The sequence below is a fragment of the Trifolium pratense genome, linkage group LG4 (assembly GCF_020283565.1).
Source record: "Trifolium pratense cultivar HEN17-A07 linkage group LG4, ARS_RC_1.1, whole genome shotgun sequence".
Lineage (NCBI taxonomy): Eukaryota > Viridiplantae > Streptophyta > Magnoliopsida > Fabales > Fabaceae > Trifolium > Trifolium pratense.
Window position 1 is genome coordinate 20946204 of NC_060062.1, and position 19162 is coordinate 20965365.

Below are 19162 nucleotides of genomic sequence, written 5' to 3' on the forward strand. Positions count from 1 at the left end.
GAGAGTGTGGGTGTATTGGAGCATGGGGTGATTGAGAGTGAAGTCTATGTGTTGTAACAATTTTCACATAGTGTTTATTCTCTGGTTGTCGGTTTTGACAACGGCCGTGGTTTTTTCTCCGGTTTTGGAGTTTCCACGTTATATTCTTGTGTTGTTGATTGCGTTCATTTATTTTCTCTATGCCGGTTTTTCCCAACAAGTGGCATTAGAGCTTGGACTCTTGTTTAAAGACTAATCGTCTCAAGAGCCAAGATGACTTCAAACAATTTTTATGGGGAAATTTCCATAAATAGACCACCACCCTTCAATGGTGAATGGTATGGTTATTGGAAAGAAAAAATGAAAATTTTTCTTCAAGGTATAGACCTTGATATATGGGATGCCGTGGAAAATGGTCCTTTTATTCCCACTCGTTTAGTTAATAATGTAGTGGTGAATAAACCAAGAAATCTTTGGACCAAAAAGGAAAAAGAAAAGGTACAATACAATTTGAAGGCTAAAACAATCATAAGTATTGCATTAAGCATGGATGAGTTTTACCGAGTTTCAAATTGTAGTACCGCCAAGGAAATGTGGGACACCCTTCAAGTGACCCATGAGGGAACTCCCGAGGTCAAGAGGGCAAGAATGAACACATTAACTCGTGACTATGAACTATTTAGGATGAAATCGGAAGAAAATATAAAAGATATGCAAACACGATTCATCCACATAGTTAATCATCTCCGAGCACTTGGAAAAACTTTCAATAATGAGGATTTAATTAACAAAGTTCTTGGATGTCTAAATCGGAGTTGGCAACCCAAAGTGACTGCCATTTCAGAATCTAGAGATTTAGCATCTATGGACTTGGCTACTCTTTTTGGAAAACTGCAGGAACACGAGATGCAACTAAATCGACTCATAGAAAATGAAGAAGGAGAAAAGAAAAAGAAAGGGCATGCTTTAGCTGTAACTACCAAAAATAGTGACTTTGAAGGTGGTGACAGTTCTGATGAAGATGACGTGAACATGGCTTTAATGTTTCAAAATTTCAAAAAGTTCATGCGACACCAAGCTAAACCAAAACAATTTCGAAATTCTCAAAAGAAAAGTGATGAAGGAACCTCTTTCAATCCAACATGCTATAAGTGTGGTAAGAAAGGTCATATAAAATCTGAGTGTCTGCTATATCAAAAGAAACATGAGAAATTAGATAGAAGACCACAAATAGAATCTAATGGGAGAAAAATGAGTTGTCCCTATCATCACCAAAAAGTGGCTATGTATCGCAAGGCGATGTTATTGAAAGTTCTCCAAAAAGAAATTGCAAATTCAAGAGAAGCAAAACTGGTTTACTCTTTTCACTTTATTATTTTTTATGATTTATTTTTTCTGAATATATGTCTTGCCATGATTATTTCTTTCCCGCTTTTTGATAATGCCAAAAGGGGGAGAGTTGTGTGATTTGCATGTTTCAGGGGGAGTAGTTTGTAGATGTTTGCATATAGAAAGGGGGAGAATAATCTGCGCTTATCTCTGATATATATTTTATTATTAATTATTGTTATTCTAACCCTCCATTGAGCAAATCCCACCATGAGATGTTTGTCATCATCAAAAAGGGGGAGAATGTGAATATATGCCTTGACAGGAACAATGTTGTTTTTGATGATTGACAAAAGAAGTTTAAGAATGACAAAGAATGCAAAAAGCGGAAAAGTGGAGTAAACTTTCAAGACTTGGATTATAGAATTATTGGATTGTAATCCATCTATTTTTAGGATCTTTATGTGAGTAGTAGAAAAAGCTTTCTTGAAAATATATCACACACTCACAATAATTTTCATTTAAATAAAATTTTGCATGAAAATATTTTTGCATGAAAAGTCATAATTTATTAGTAAAATTGCATAATTGTTTTTTTCATTTAAATCATGATTTCGCGTGATCTCTTACTAAAAAGTCATAACTGATTTTATTGTGACTTATTCAATTAGCTCATAATATTGTTTCAACGTGTCTTAATTCTTAGCAAATGCTAATTGAGAGATAATTGATATATTTCCTGAATTGTTTCTAACGGCTACTTTACACTTAATTACCAACGGCTATTTGTTCTTAAGGCAGCTCACTTTCATTTGTCCAATATAAATAGGTGTCTTACGATAGCTCATAATAAGGACTGAATTTTGCATAATATTATATCAAAAATAATACTCATCACTCTCATTATTTTACACTTGCTAATATATTATCTTGAGAGCTTTTTTATACTACATAGTTTACTTGTAGTACTTGTGCTTCAATTTGTTTTATCTACACATATGGTATAATATCTTGTAACTCAATTTATTCCACTTGTATTGGGTGTGATCCCAAGGTTTTCAAGAGAGGTGATATCTCTTGGTTTAGAGGCTCTTGCACAAGGGAGGTGATATCTCATTGTTTGTGTTGAGAGTTCTCGGTTGTAAAGGTTATTAGCTTATCCTGTTATAAAAGCTTGGTGTAGTGAAATCTCAAGGTGCTTTCCTTGGGGACTGGAGTAGGCCCTTTGTTTTTGGCCGAACCAGGATAATTTCTTTGTGTTTTTCTTCTTACCCTTTCATCTCTTTTATTTCTCGCTACAAGTTATTTTATTTGGTTAAAATATTTTAAGTGCTTATTTTTAATCATTTTTTAGTACACAATTCACCCCCCCTCTTGTGTCGTTTGGAGTCACTTGACCAACAGAACAGCGACTAATATATCCACACGTCAGAGATGGGAGGAGAAAAAATAAACACAATGGAGGCAAAGCACAAATGGAATGAAGTTGCAGCAGCGGCAACCATATCTGAGGGAGGTGGTGAAACGGTTGTGGTTTGAATTGAAGGATCGATTGTTACAGGGAAGGCTGGACAGAGAAACCGAATATTCCAGTAATATTGTGACACGTGGTTCGTGAAAAGTTTCGCTGTTTTGTTTCTCGCGAGAAGTAGCATTTTCCTTAAAAAAAAATAAAAAATGTGATCAGTCAGCATGCCATCAATAAAAATGTCCATGTGGCATGTCCAATCAACATTTTGTCAGTCCAGTCACCTACAATTTGACAACATGGACCAAATTTGCCAACATCTATTATTTATTAGTTTGAGAGTTTCTCTCTCCATGCAATTTTCTAACGTGGCAATATCACATTCATCCTACGCATGCGTGGCATTCTCCAATGCTTCTCTATCTGACGTGTCATTATTATACTTTCTCTTAGCCATTCTTTAATGATTTTCATCTTTTTACTTCAAAATAATTTAGTGATTTTATTTAATGGAGAGAGAAACTCCCAAACTAATAAATAATAGATTTTGTAAAATGATCTATTTTGATTGTACTTTTTAGCCTCAACATTTTTTTAAAAAATGATCTATTTTTAAAATTATTTTGATTTTGATTACTATTTTAAAATATTTTAGAATATGAAACGTTTAAATTTCGTAATAAAATTAATATTTACTATTTTAAAAAATTCGTATTATAATTTAATTTAAAAATATTGTATTATTCTATATATTAAAAAATAAGCAAAATAAAAAATAATGTAAAGATATTTTTTTATGAATTGTTATTGAGGTAATGTTTTATTTTTATAGGAGGTAATATAATAAGCACTTATAATAGTTTTTATGGGAGGTAATGTTTTATTTTTGAATATATAATTAATATATAATCAAGTATAACATTTATATTTTCAAAAAAATTAGTAAAAAAAAATTATTTTTTAAATCTTTCACATTTCAAAAATATTAATAAAAAAGTCTAATTTGAATGATTTATAAAAATCTAATTAAAGAATTATAAGAAATAAAAAATAGAAGTCATGAAAAGGGTCATGACCAAAAACAAAAAATCATGAAAAAGGGATTCTCTCTTTGACTGAATGCAATGCAAAGGGGATTCTTAAAAAAGGAAAATCATGCAAATGATTATAAATAAATAAAAAATAGACTTTATTACATCTCCATATATAGACATATTTAAAAATATTGGTCAACAAACTATTAAAATTCTTCATAAATGTATTATAAAAGCATCATTATCATAATAAGAAATAAAATATATTGGAATAAAAAAAAATCACGCCAAACAAAAAAAGTTACATTATCAAGTCCAAAAGAATTGTAATTAATTCTCATTAGTTAATTTTAGAAATATTTGATAAGATTGATGGTATTTTTTGCTATAAATATTACAACTCACAACATTCCTCACATCATTCTGATATTCCTTCTAAGTTTTTTTCTTTTTGCATGTTTTCTCACTTAATTTGTAATTTCATCCTAAAGCATAATTGACTAATGTTTTGTTTGTTTTTTTGCAGGAATATATACAACTTCGGGACGGTGCACTTCCATAATAGTGTTATTCCAAAAAAAAAAAATTCAGGAATATATACAACTTCGATACCGTGCATTTCTATAACAGTGTTATTTCGAGTTTTATAGCGCTACAAAAAATGGTTGCATGTCTTTAACATATTTTTCTAAATATTTTAATGTTTTGTTTTTATTGTGCTAACTATATATTATTTGTTGCAGTAAAAAAAACTATATATTATTTGTAATCATTGTCCTTTCCTCTAATTTTCCATAACTCTTATGTATACTCCGTATTTTTTTGCGACAATGAGACACTTGGTGGTGGTTTGAAGGACATACTAATTGTGCATTGATTTCCTAAAACTAATAGAAGACGTACACGGGAGACAAGACTATCGACAAGAGGATTCAAAATAAAAAAGAGAAATCATTTTTTTCTCTAAAGTCAAACATTATTCATCTTTCTTTTTAAACTATTTTTTTAAAGAAGCCAAAATATCATTCATCTATCTTTGTAACATGTATTTACGATTTGATCCTGTATACTCTATTTGTTATGAGGAAATATGTGTTGATCGTATAATTAGTTTGTTTTAATTTTTGTAATATAAATAATCAAGTGTTATTCTTTTTTTTTTTGCTGGTGTTTATCAATTATAAAGTTTACTTATTAAAAAAAAATTGTTATTCATATATGTATTTTTGGTTTAAATCATATTTATAAAAAAAAATTATACTATTATTGATAAATATTGTACTCTATTTTTTACTCATTATTTTTAATGTATATCAATTACTTTGTAACCGGCATATGTGTATGTAGCTTATTTTTAGAGAAATATTTTGCATGTTCAAACATTTCTTTCAGTAAGTAACGTCTTTACAATATATTGTAATATTGTTTTAATCAATATTATGAAAATTTATTATCCTTTTAATTGTAAAGAATGGCTCAATGTTAGAACGATCCGAAGAAATATAAACCATATTCAGTGCATATTATTATGAAATAAATCACACACAAGATCTAACTAAACAAAGAGATAATGTATGTGACTTTAAAAGCATTCTATATTTATTCAAAATGCATTAAATTTGTACTAAAATTAGACCCAATAATAATTTGTATGTATTGGGCGCTAGCCCCTTTTGCAATCCAAAAAAAAAAATATGTATGTAACTATTTAGTCCGTACTGTAAGAAAAATAATTAATTATTCGAAATTTCAAAATTTCCTTTTTAGTCATGTTTTTTAAATTCATAAATTCTATTTTTGAGAGTTTCTCTCTCATAGTCCAACTCATAAGTGGCAACCTCTCAATGATCTAATTCTTATATGGTATCATATTATTTTTTCAATTCCTATGTGGCTAAAATTTTATACTCATATATTAATACACATGCATAACCTTTTGGTAATTCACATGAGACATATATTTATATATTAATACATTACCATAATTTTTTCCGTAATTTATACGGGGATGAGAGAGAAAATACGGGAAGCGAGACTTCACTCTCCACCATGTTCAATTCCATAGTAATATAATTTTATACAATAAAATAATAATTTTCAAAATTTCTACGGGAATGAAAGAGAAAACACGGGAAGCGGGAGACACTTCTCCTCCCTGTTCAATTTCATGCTAATATAATTTTGCACACTAATAATAATTTATTTTTTTGGTACCAGAATAATAAATTTTTAATAATTTATATTTTTACTTGAATATTAACCCGTGCAATGCACGGGTAAGTTATACTAGTTTATTTTATATGGACTAAAGTTAATATTAAAATTATGTAGGGACTAAAATTAAAAGGTCACATATTTATAAAAATTAAAAATATATTTAACTCTTAAATATTGGGTAGTATGCAAGAAAAATACAATAAAAAAACATATTTTAATGGATAAATATATGAATAGAAAAGCAAATAATGCATTGTATGGAGTCACATATCTGGCATCTCTCTTTTCACAAAATAGGAAGATGTTTTAAATTATTGAATTATGCATATAATTGTATTGTAAGGCTGAATTCATTAATTTTTTTTGACCAAACATTTCTTAAAAAAGGTTTAAATTTTATTGTATTCTAAAAAAAAGAAAATCAATATTTTATTGTAAAACCCCAACAATTAAATAATGGCATTAAATTTTGAAAAAAAATATATAGAAATAAAATGGTCAAAATAAAATTATAGAATTAAATTGGTCAAAATATAATGTCATTATGAAAAAAGAAATACCTTGAATGAAAATGTACTGACCATAGTTGATAAAAAGTCCAATAAAAAAAATGTTCACCTCTTAATTTATTTTTTTTGGTCTTTTCACATTTTTTAAAAAAGGTTTAAATTTTATTGTATTCTAAAAAAAAAGAAAATCAATATTTTATTGTAAAACTCCAACAATTAAATAATGGCATTAAATTTTGAAAAAAAATTATAGAAATAAAATGGTAAAAATAAAATTATAGAATTAAATTGGTCAAAATATAATGTCATTATGAAAAAAGAAATACCTTGAATGAAAATGTACTGACCATAGTTGATAAAAAGTCCAATAAAAAAAATGTTCACCTCTTAATTTTTTTTTTTGGTCTTTTCACATTTGTGATTCTCTTCTTACTCTTGCTGGTTTTGGTATTTTTCTCAATTCTCTAACATGTCTCACTTCTGTAACATGTCCAACTTCTCAATTTTGGACTATGATGAAGGATGGAATTTTATGCAGAAGGGCATCAAGAAGCTTATAGAGAGCTTGCCCAACCCTCACTTCACTACTGAAGATTCCTTGATGTTGTATACGTATGTTTCCATACTTCATCTAAGAATATACCATGATTTTTGTGTGTTTTTGTTTTCATGGAGTTGATTATTATGATATAATATTAATATTATGTATATGACATATGTTGTGTAAGCTTTTATTTTAGTTTGAAGGTTCAGATCTAGTCTCACGCGCATGATGTGCATAATGTTGTATTTTGGCGAAATCTTGTGTTTTGGCTACTGCTTCATGCACGATCTGTGCTTATGACCTGCGCAGGGTGCATACAAGGATGTGCCCCGTGCATGGATCTACAAGGTTATAAAATCCTGGGAATTTTGACAATTATGCAGCTTTTGAAATTAGGGTTTCAGGAAACACTTTGCTGAGATAAAAAGAGAGAATCATTAAGTGATAAACATCTAATAATTGAGATTTTTTCGGGTAGATCTAAGGTTGAGACACACATCAAAACACCTTAGGAATGAGATTCATCATTTATCTATGTTCTTGTGAGGTTGAGGAAATGGTTACAAATTAAGGATTCTTTTTTTAAGTTAATTTTTTTAACCCATTTGAGATCTCATTATAAACACTGATTATAGTGAATGGAGAGTTGTTTTACACTCTCAAGGTTTTCTATTAGTTTGAAGGTTCAGATTCTGTCTCACGTGCAGGACGCACATAATTTTGTATTTTGGTGAAATCTTGTGATTAGGCTACTTCTCATGCATGTTGTGTCATTTTGACATATGTAGGGTGCATAAGCGTATGTTGCGCGCATGGAGCAACAAGGTTTTAAAAAGCTACAAATTTTGACAGTTTTGCAGCTTTTGAAATTAGGGTTTTAGGAAATACTTAGAGAGACAAAAAGAGGGAAACATTAATAGATCAAGATCTAATGATTGAGATTTTTTGTGATAGATCTAGGGTTAAGAAACACATCATAAACACATTGCAAGTGAGATTCATTGTTGATATGTATTCTTGTGAGGTTTGGAAAATGGGTACAAATTAGGCATTTTTTCTTGAAGCTAATTTTTTGTAACTCATTTGAGATCTCAATGCAAACAATAATTATAGTGAATGGAGAGTTGTTCACCTTCCCCAAATGTAGGTCATTATTTGATCGAATTTGATATATAACAAGTTTTTTGTGTGTGTTTTTTTTTTTACTTGTTCATGCTTGAGATTTTAGTGCTTGTGATTAGATTGTTTGATTGTTTCTTTTGGTCAATGATTTTTTCTTAAATTGCAATGCAGGAACGTGTACAATATGTGTGTTCAAAGGCATCCCCATGACTATGGCATTCTGCTGTATGAAAACTACAAAAAAACATTCGAAGATTACGTAGGATTAACTGTGAGTAACACTATTAATTTAACATTTGTATATCATATTATATTTTTATTTTTATGTATATTGTTATTAGACATTTTTTTTTGGATTAATAGGGGTTTAAAAAACCCAAAAAAGAAATTACACGGTTATCATTCTCGATTATCATTCTAGAAGTAGAGACACCGAATACATCATCATCAAGTAGCTGTTGTACCTCTTCAGGAGGAACATCAAACAAAGTGATACCATTAACTAAATTACATCCAAGATTTGCTAGATAATCCGAAACTTTGTTCGCTTCTCTATAAACAATGCTTGAATTGTACTTCTATATCTCCCCCAATTAAACATTGTATAACCACCATTGAATATATCTGCACCTCTAGCTTAGTGACATTGCGAGCCTTAGCAATATTTAGTCTTAGCAATATTTATATTACACCGTAATTTTGTGTTTTAAAATTTGATTTTTCTCACCTCACACCTTACTCACTTGACCACATCAAGTTAGTTACTGGTACTTACATTAATTTCTTGCCTCGCTATTGTGTATCAGAGTTTTAACAGGGTGTTATTTTCTACTATCTGCAATTTACAACACCGAGCTTAATAGAGTATGTATAGCTAATCTCTTAATAGTTCTATCTTCTTGCTAGAGCCTGACTCCCAAAATTCTCTCCCTAGGGTGTTATATTACTGTATTCTCTCCAGGGACGGATCCAGGAATATATAAAACAGGTGTCGGAACAATTAAATACTCCCTCCGTCCCAAATTATAAGGGAAAAAAGTCCATTTTTTTTGTCCCAAATTATAAGGGAAAAAATCATTTTCAAGAATGTTTTTCTCTTATTCTCATAAAATTAAATGCAAATTGCATTTAATTTTCTCTCTCTCCCATTTTCTCAATAAACAACAACTAATAAAAATTGGTTTTACATCTTCCTATGCAATTTATTCCAAGAAAAACCCACAAAAACATATTTCAAATTATCATGTTTTACCTTTTCTTAATAAGTGTGATTTTTTTATTTTCCCTTATAATTTGGGACGGAGGGAGTAATAAATACTAAATAAATCATGATTATAACAGTACTTAAATACACTCAATAAAAAATACATCACATTGTTCTACAAAAAAGTACATCACATTGTTTATCTACATCGTACACGTCATTCCTCCATATCATAAAACTCATCAATAATTGAATATGTATTAATTTTTTCAGCAATTCTTCTCTCGGTGTAAATAAACACACAATTAGTTTGAAATTCATCTTTCATCTTAGCCTATTTTTCACAATCTTCATAGCAGAAACCAGAACTAACTTAATTGAATTGGATTTGGAGTTTAATATAGTGTATAATATATATTATCAAAATATTTTAAAGTTAATTATTACAATTACTATGCGGTGGGTGCAGTGCATGTTTTGCACCAGGAGGTAGCTACCAATTTTTATTATTATTTTTTTTTTGTCAATGGCTACTAATCTTTTTTGTGTTACAATGGCTACTAATCTTTTAACACATCTCTCAATATATTATATATGTATGTGTACATATGTATATACCAAGTACAAACTACAAGTATATGAAGAAGAAAAAAATGACAAGAGGGGGGGCCTCAGCCCCTACTTGCCCCCCCTTATGTCCGTCCCTGATTCGCTCCAAAAATTCTCTCCCAAAAATCCACCGGCCAAACCATACATTTTCGCAAGTAAACAACATGTTGAACTGTTCTTCAAAGCCTCTGTTTATATCATTTCCTAGTGAATCCTAGGGAAATTAATTAATGTATCTTTAATTACTAGAAATACTTCCATTCAATTGTAATATTTGTCAATATGTTGTGCATTCAATTTATAAAATCTAATTCATCGTTTGATGGCAGAACTGACCTCTGTCCTGAACCAGATTAGACTGTAGTGGTTAGTTACTTACTGGTGGTGAAAAAAAAAATCTAATTCAGTCACTGGCTTTATTTTCACCCTCTATAGCCTTATAACTATAAGCTATGTAAACTTGTAACTTGCATCGATAATCAGAATCATTTGATTATGAGATGATATACCAACTAAAAATTTCACCTTTAAAGTCAATAAATGTGGAGTTTGGGTTCAAATCTCAGCCCTACATATATCAATGTATTTAGCAACTGAGTTATGTTCACAGGAAACACTTTAATTATTTGCATGCTCACATTCATCAACCATCCAGATTTTGCTAAATATGAATGGTCATAACCTAATAATATATCTAGGTTTGAAGAAAACTAATGTGATTTTTCTTATTATTACTAGGTACTACCATCACTGACAGAAAAGAAAGATGATTATTGAAAGAGTTGCTTGAACAATGGTCAAATTACAAGATTATGAACAAGTATATGTTTAAATTTTTCTGTTATCTTGATAGACACTATATCCACGGTCGCAATGAACGTCCTACTCTTGAAGTAACTGCATTCTCATCCTTCTATTCTCTGGTTAGTGATGAGATTTCTTCAAAATCTTTTTTTTCTCCTAATTTTATTTTGCTTTCATCTTTTCCCTCTTTTTTAACTTTGGGTTTACTTCATTTTATTTATCTCAGGTATATGATGAGATGCATAGAAAAGTAATGGAAGCAATATTAGCTATGGTACTATTCTCTATTTTTAATTTGATTATCTTACAAATTTGGTTGAATTTGTGATATTCATATGATTTTTTTCCTGATGTATTTTTTTTCTTTTTCTTATTGGTATTTAGATTGCTCGGAAACGTGCAGGAGAGTCTATTGATGAAAATTTGATTAATGATGCATTGGCTTTCTACTCAGAGATCAGAGAAAAAACAAGAAAAATTGAACCAAAATGTTTTGTAGAAACAATGATGAAAGAGATGCAGGGGGCTTCCAATTAGATAGCAAGTTTTGGTATTTTTAAATTGGAAGTATAAAAATAATTATTGTTGCTCTATTTTCCTACTTTATATATTTAATTGTTGTCCACCGTTTGTGTCAAAAAAAATTGTTGTGCACCGTCAGTGTAAAGATTTTTTACACATGCATCCGATGATGTATTGCTATTTTATTTTATTTTCCCCTTTACTAGACAAATTATTGATTGCTACTTTATTGTCCTTGTGGAAACTATATTGAAATTTATGCTACTTTATTGTAGTTTCTCTAATGCCAAATTCCAGCATTGACTTTCATGTTTTGTAGTTTCCTTTATATTTTTACATTTTTCTTGAATGAATACCATGTATAAATCTTAAGAATGTGTTTGAATGAGAAAATATTTTAAGCTAGTATAATATTTTGAGGAAATTTATATTTTTCTTTGTAAATTTATAAAAAAATTTGAAATTCCCTTAAAAAAAATAAAATATCTTAAAATATACTCTCATGCAAACATACTCTAAAACAAATGTCTATTTTTAAAGCATGAAATTTAGATTATCTCTTGTGGTTATATATTACCTCATATGACCAATGCCTCTGATGATTTTGTTTCAATGATTATTTTGATATAATTTTCAAGAACAAATTGATTGATAAGTGAAAATTGAAGAACTAGATTGCTTATTGGCGAAGGCTAGATCGTGGGTGACTAGTTTAGGACTTCCACAGTGGGTAAGTGTATTTTATGGTTGGGTTGTCTTTTAGTTTTTTTGAAAAATTGTGCCAACTACAATTATTAATTCATTGAATTTTTTTTTCTATTTAATTTGTTCAAATGAATTTAGAGAAAAATTTTAATGAATTGGATTTCAGGCATTGATCAATATTTTTGGAGAAAAAACAAATCCACTATAAATAACATGTCAAATTTAAACTTTGAATATTTTTACCGGATCGAATTTGGATTTTACAATATCTAATCTAATTAGTTGAAAGACACAATATATCTATATATATAATTCCTAAATAGTTATCCTACTATCAATCTAAATCCTATATATATATATATAATTCCTAAATAGTTATCCTACTATCAATCTAAACCCTAATCCACTTAAACCAATAAAACTTTTTCATTTAGCCATGACATCAATACATCCAATTAAATCATTTTATCATGCCACATCACTTCTAACTTTCTTTTAAAATTCAATTTAGTTACTAAGTTAATTTCTTCTAACGCCCATCCAATTCCTGCCAATTAGCTTATATGTACCACATTTATTTTCCTTTTCATATGCAACATTTATTTGAAACATTTATATGCCTTTTCATATACGTATATAAAATAAAATAATAGTAACATGTAGTATAGTATGCTTTATATCTTTTCATATACTTTATCAACCAATTGCTTAATTGAATGCACTTATACGGTTCATGTTCCTATACTAACCCGCCCCCCACCATCCAATCAACTTTATGGTTAGTAAAAAATTAATATTAAAGCAACTCCTTTGATTCCTATGCCATTTTTATCTTTCAGTTTCAAGGTTGCATTTTACATTTTATTTCTTTCCAAACTTACGAGGCTTTAAATTCTTGCCACATTCAAAGAATCTCCAATTTTTTGACATCTTCACTTTAGTCTTTTTCTTCTTCAAATCCGATCTTCACATCTCCAATTTCTTTTTGGTGATATCCGATTTCTCATTATTGTTCACATCTCCGATTGGTTTTTTGAGTTTCCAAAGAGATTTTTGGGTAATTCTTTTAAAGTTCCATTTTTATTTTTTCTTCTCTTTTTCTCATTATTAGTTCTTTTTTGGGTGATTGGTTGCATGTTGGAGAATTTGAAGAATTGTTTATAGGTGTATTAATAAAATTAAGCATTGATCTATTGGCAATAACAATTTTATAGCAATGTTTATGTGTTCAGCAAATTAAAAGATGAGTTCTCTTTTTTTTATGTGTTATGACAAGGAGATTATGCTTTTTCCAAACCCGCAGGTTTTTTTTTTTTGTGTGTGGAGAAATTCAAATTGGTACCCGCATGTTTCTATATTTTTTTTTTAAAATTGGTAATTTAATTTTGTTTGTTTTGGTCATTTTAAATTTTGCCTTAGTTTGCTTGATAATAAATTAACCTTTTCAAATTTCCATAATCGATTGAAGTTTGTTTCATTCCTATATAAAATACCCAAACAAAAAAGTGAAAATTTTGTTCCCCTCAACGCTTTCACAATTTATTTTGCTTCATTTTGTTCTTTTTAAAATATCCAAGAAAAGCACGACACAACAAGTTTCTTAAATTTTCTATGAAATAATATATCATTTATTTATGAAAATAATATTATACTTAATACTACATTTGGTTATTGCAACATGATATATAAAAAAAATATAAACACATCTTTTATATCTATTTTATATTTACCTCACTTTTATTATTATTATTATTATTATTATTATTATTATTATTATTATTATTATTATTATTATTTTTTGAAGAAGTTCGATTATTATTATTATTATTTTGTTATTGTTGATGTTATTATTATAATTTTCATGATACTTATTGTTTCAATTTATATGAATAATTTTTCAACATTATAATATAAATTATTGCATAACACCCGTGCATAGCACGGGTGTGGGACTAGTATTTTTTATATAAAAGATAAAAGATAGGTTTGACAATATCCTATAGAAAAAGATTAAAAAAGAAAAAGATATAATTGTCAATATGTTGTGCATTAAATTATTTTCGTACTCACATTCATCAATCATCTAGATTTTGTTAAATATGAATGGTAGTCATAACCTAATAATATAGGTTTTAAGAAAACTAATGTGATTTTTCTTATTATTACTAGGTACTACCATCACTGAGAGAAAAGAAAGATGAACTCTTATTGAAAGAGTTGCTTGAACAATGGTCAAATTACAAGATTATGAACAAGTACATGTTTAAATTTTTCTGTTATCTTGAAAGACACTATATCCGCGGTCGCAATGGACGTCCTACTCTTGAACTAACTGCATTCTCATCCTTCTATTCTCTGGTTAGTGATGAGATTTCTTCAAAATCTTTTTTTTTCTCCTAATTTTATTTTGCTTTCATCTTTTCCCTCTTTTTTAACTTTGGGTTTACTTCATTTTATTTATCTCAGGTATATGATGAGATGCATAAAAAAGTAATGGATGCAATATTAGCTATGGTACCATTTTCTATTTCTATTTTTGATTTGATTATCTTACAAATTTTCGATATTCATTAATCCATAATAGTCATTTGGTTGAATTTGATTTTTTACCTTTTTCTTACTGGTATTTAGATTGCTCGGAAACGTGCAGGGGAGTCTATTGATGAAAAATTGATTAATGATGCGTTGGCTTTCTACTTAGAGATTGGAGTAAAAACAAGAAGAAATGAACCAAAATGTTTCGTAGAAACAATGATGAAAGAGAATGCAATTATGCATGGGGCTTCCAATTAGATAGCAAGTTTTGGTATCTTTAAATTAGAAGTATGAAAATTATTGTTGCTCTATTATACTATTTTATATCTTTAAATTGAAACTATTAAAATATTGCTATTTATTTTCCCCTTTAATTACTAGACTAGACTAGATAAATAAGTGGAAAATTATGGATTGCTACTTTATTGTCCTTGTGGAAACTATATTGAAATTTATGCTACTTTTGTCCTTGTGGAAACTATATATAGTTTGTTGCCAATTTCCATCATTGACTTTCTTGTGAACGATTCTTTTTTAGTTATCTGAGCTTATAGTTTCCTTTGTATTTTTGCATTGCTTCTTGCATGAATATCCATGTATAAGTCTTAAGAGTGTGTTTAAATGTGAAAATATTTTGAGATAATATAATATTTCAAGGGAATTTAAATTTTTCTTTGTAAATTTATAATAAAAAATATTAAATTCCCTCAAAAAATTAAAATATTCTCTCATGCAAATTTGCCGCTTTGTTTAAACACACTTTAAACGTCTATCTCTTAAAGCATGACCAATGCCTTGTCTCAACCTAAGTTGGAGGGAAAGCCTAATAAGGCTAAGTAATAAAATATAGGGGGTGATAAAACGGAAAATTCCATAGATTTAAGGGTAAATGATCGTTTACCCCCCTGCAAAATAAGGGAATTTTCGTTTTCCCCCCTATTCAAATTTTTTTTCTGTTTACCCCCTTGCAAAAAATAGATTCTGTCATTTACCCCCCTAAGTGTACAGCAGGACATCTGACTGTGCAAATTTGCTGACATAGCTTGTACACATGGAAAAAATTCATTTTATAGTTATTTTTAAAATTCCATGTCATTTATTAATTTTTTTTTGGTACATGTCATTTATTAATTATTTTTATAAAATAATTAAGGCTAAATTATATATTTGGTCTTAATTTATTTATTGGTTTCATTTTATTCCATTAACTATTTATTCTTACACTTAAGTCCCTTAACTTATCCCCGTCTGTCAAATAAATCATTTTCCATTATATTTTGACAAAACCGTTATTCTTCATCGCTATTATTCATCACATTCAACACCAAACCCATAAACTTATACAAGTTCATCACATTTACAAAAAAAAAAAAACCAAAAATTTTAAAACTTCAAACTTCAATGTTTTTTCTTTCACCTAATTCAAACCCATAAAATCATCGTAACTGCTGGATTTCATAGATTCTCTCAATTTTTCTACAAATTTAAACCCTTGAAATCATTCCTAAAAATTCACAGCCATTAGGTTTTATATACTCCCCCAAATTCCCCAATTTATTTTTTCTACCCTAAACCCAGAAAATTATCCCAAATTTCCCCATCACCATAATCGATTCAGAATTCTAATCGCAAGAAAATTACCCCAAATTCCTCCATCACATGATTGATTAAGATTCTTTACGTGAAAGAGAAATGGGTTAAAAAAAATGGAAGTTGTGAAGAGAAAGAAGATGGGGTTGGAATGGTTAACTAGGAAGCTTCCGAACAATCACTTAGGTAGATTAGAAGAAGGAGAAAAGAAAAAGATGAACTTGTTAGAAGAAAGAGAGGAACAGGGAACAATGTCACCGGCCACATCTAGTTTTTAATTTTTTATTCTGGATTTTTTGGTTTTTTTTTTGGTATGATAGATGTGATGAATTTGTATGAGTTTCTGGGTTTAGTGTTTGAATGTGATGAATACAGTGATGAGTTTTGTCAAAATTTTAACGGAAAATAATTTAATTGACGGACGGAGATAAGTTAAGCGACCAAAATAAAATTAATAAATAAGTTAAGACCAAATATATAATTTAGCTTCAATTATTTTATAATTTTTTTTAATAGATGATGTGGAATTTTAAAAATAAATATAAATGATTTTTTTTCCACATATACAAGTCACGTCAGCAGATTTACACAGTCAAACGTCCTGCTGTACACCTAGGGGGGTAAATGAGGAAATCTATTTTTTGCAAGGGGGTAAACAGAAAAAAAATCTGAACAGGGGGGTAAACGAAAATTTCCTTATTTTGCAGGGGGGTAAATGATCATTTACCCTAGATTTAATCTTCTTTTGGTTTACATGAGAAAAAGCAAAAAATAAAATAAAAATAGAGAACTGTTTTAATATAACTTTTGAAAATAAAATTATTGATAAGTGAAAATTTAAGCACCAAGTTGCTTATTTACTCAACATCTATCTATAGAATTCTCATTCTTCAAAAAAAAAAAACAATTTGAGTTTTTTTTTTTTTTTACAATGGAGGATCAAACCTAAGACTTCATGCATTCTATTCAAATCTCTCACCCGATAAATCAAACCTATTTTAAGGAGATAAAGAAAGAGAGGATTTCTTTCCCGGTCGGTGAAGATTCGGAGAGCTTCGAATAACTCCGCCCTCCCGATGCTCAGACGCTCGCGATGGTAAACCCCTGCCAGATATGTTCGACCGCGCAGCTGATACAGAGGAATTGGAATTCGGATCACGTAGATTGAGATTTTGGATGATGGAATTTTGCTTTCTCACATTTGCATGTAGAGGATTCATACGTTTGTTCAGTTTCTTGTTCTTCTCAATAGTGTTGTTTTTTTCCTGCACTTTATCTTTGTTCAATTTTTTATACACACTTCTGGGTAATCTCTATTATAATTAGCCAAATGGTAATCTCTATTTAGCCAAAATGGTGTCTGCTTGAACGATCCATCCTGATTATTTTTTCTTTATTCCAATTACTTACATAAATAAATGTGACTCACACGTATACTTGCTTGGGTGTTGGTTCCATGTTATTACCTAATGTGTCTTGGCTATTGTATTCATTTCTTATATTTGTTTTTGAATTTTGTATTTTCATTGTTCACCTATTATTTTTTAGATTTTATTTAAGTTTGTCTTTGTGTTTGGTCCACCCGTGCGAAAGCACGGGTTCCACCCTAGTATATATTTAAGTGTTTTGCTCGTATTTTATATGATTTCATTGGGTGCGACGTTTGTTTTGATTTATCCTTTTTTATATAGTGTTTAATTATTTTAGGTTGAAAGAATAGTTTTAATCTAGTGTTGCAGAATCAATTATTGATTTTGGTGTCATCAACTCTACATATTATTCTCTCCCTTTCAAATTACTTGACTTTTTAGAATTTTTTTTTTTCAAATTACTTGTCTTTATGATAATTTATGTTATATTTTGTCTATTATACCCTCCTTATTTTAAATCTTTTTATTGTATTTTTTTAACTAAACTTCTTTGTATCTTTTTTGCTTTTTTTACTAAGTTTTTTTTTTATTTTTTTTTGGTTCATAACATATTAAATTTATTGAAAAGAGAAAGTGTGTGAAAAAAAATATTGGTGAATTAAAATAAGGGTATGACGGTGGTTCTGCAAGTGCACAGAATTGCTACCAAGTAAGAAAGTGATAAGTTTATCATTCTCCACAGGGATTGTGCCAAGGTTACTAGTTTCGCTTAGGAATATGAACAGTTGTCTTCGCTTTGTTTGTTTGAAAGGGTATCTTTGTGGGTAATAGAAAATTACAGGAAATTAAAGACAGAAATTAAATGACAGAAAAGTAAATGGTGTGTGTGTGATCACACGGGGTGGTTAAGTGTGATCGGATCCCTCCCTTACTCCTGTTTGGTGGTTATTCTCTTGTTTCCCCTAACAGGAATTAGTGTTGAAAATAGGTTCGAAGCAATATATTTTCTTATTTCTATTACAAACTGTGCAGAGCCTAGTTGGTGGTTAAAAACGTTGGTATCATTACCTTAGTGACTCCATGTGTCATAAGCCGTCACGTGTGCCTCTAACTAGTTATAACTCTATTCAGGTAGAAATTATCGTGCGTTCTAATCCTATACTAAGACCTCAGATACTGAATTTAATGGTCTCATGTTGGCCCTAGCATATTGTCCTTCGTTCGGGATTACTAGTTTTGTTTCCTATGTGATATTCACTAGGTCCTTAGATTTTATTCTAATGTGATCAATATTAAAATAAATATAAAACCGGACAATAAAAGAGTTTGCAATCAGTAAGCAATTGAATTTATACCCAAATTGTACAAAATACAAAACCAAACATTAGTAAGGGAGTTCCTCGACTCTACCTAACCTAGGAAAAATAAATTACAAAGACAGAAAGAAAAGAACCTTATTGGCCTTGGAGTTCTTTGGGCTCCTTGCCTCCTCCTTAGAGTTCTCCTAACTCTAGAGTGAATATTCAATGTCTCTGAATATTTTTGGAATGAATAATAGTGGAGGAAGAAGACTCTATTTATAGTTTTTCAGCTGGGTTTGTGTTTTTTCTGCGCGTCCATC

The 19162-nt window shown here is 29.4% G+C and overlaps 1 protein-coding gene and 1 pseudogene across 1 annotated transcript; both read left to right on the forward strand.

The window, feature by feature from the left end:
• Positions 1-252: 252 nt before the first annotated feature.
• LOC123922267 lies at positions 253-11356 on the forward strand (annotated as a pseudogene).
• Positions 11357-13289: 1933 nt separating this feature from the next.
• Positions 13290-14839, forward strand: LOC123922268 (putative cullin-like protein 2). Its single transcript, XM_045975001.1, has 4 exons — positions 13290-13349; positions 14216-14404; positions 14513-14560; positions 14678-14839. The coding sequence occupies exons 1-4, from the start codon at positions 13290-13292 to the stop codon at positions 14837-14839; spliced, it is 459 nt and encodes a 152-aa protein (XP_045830957.1).
• The last annotated feature ends 4323 nt before the right edge of the window (positions 14840-19162 follow it).

What these genes read in the sequence shown, in the direction of transcription:
- LOC123922268 (XM_045975001.1), top strand. Translation starts at nt 13,290, where the DNA reads ATGAGTTCTCTTTTTTTTATGTGTTATGACAAGGAGATTATGCTTTTT. An exon ending in TCTCATCCTTCTATTCTCTG is followed by an intron (nt 14,405 to 14,512) that starts GTTAGTGATGAG and finishes TATTTATCTCAG; the next exon opens with GTATATGATGAGATGCATAA. An exon ending in TGGATGCAATATTAGCTATG is followed by an intron (nt 14,561 to 14,677) that starts GTACCATTTTCT and finishes ACTGGTATTTAG; the next exon opens with ATTGCTCGGAAACGTGCAGG.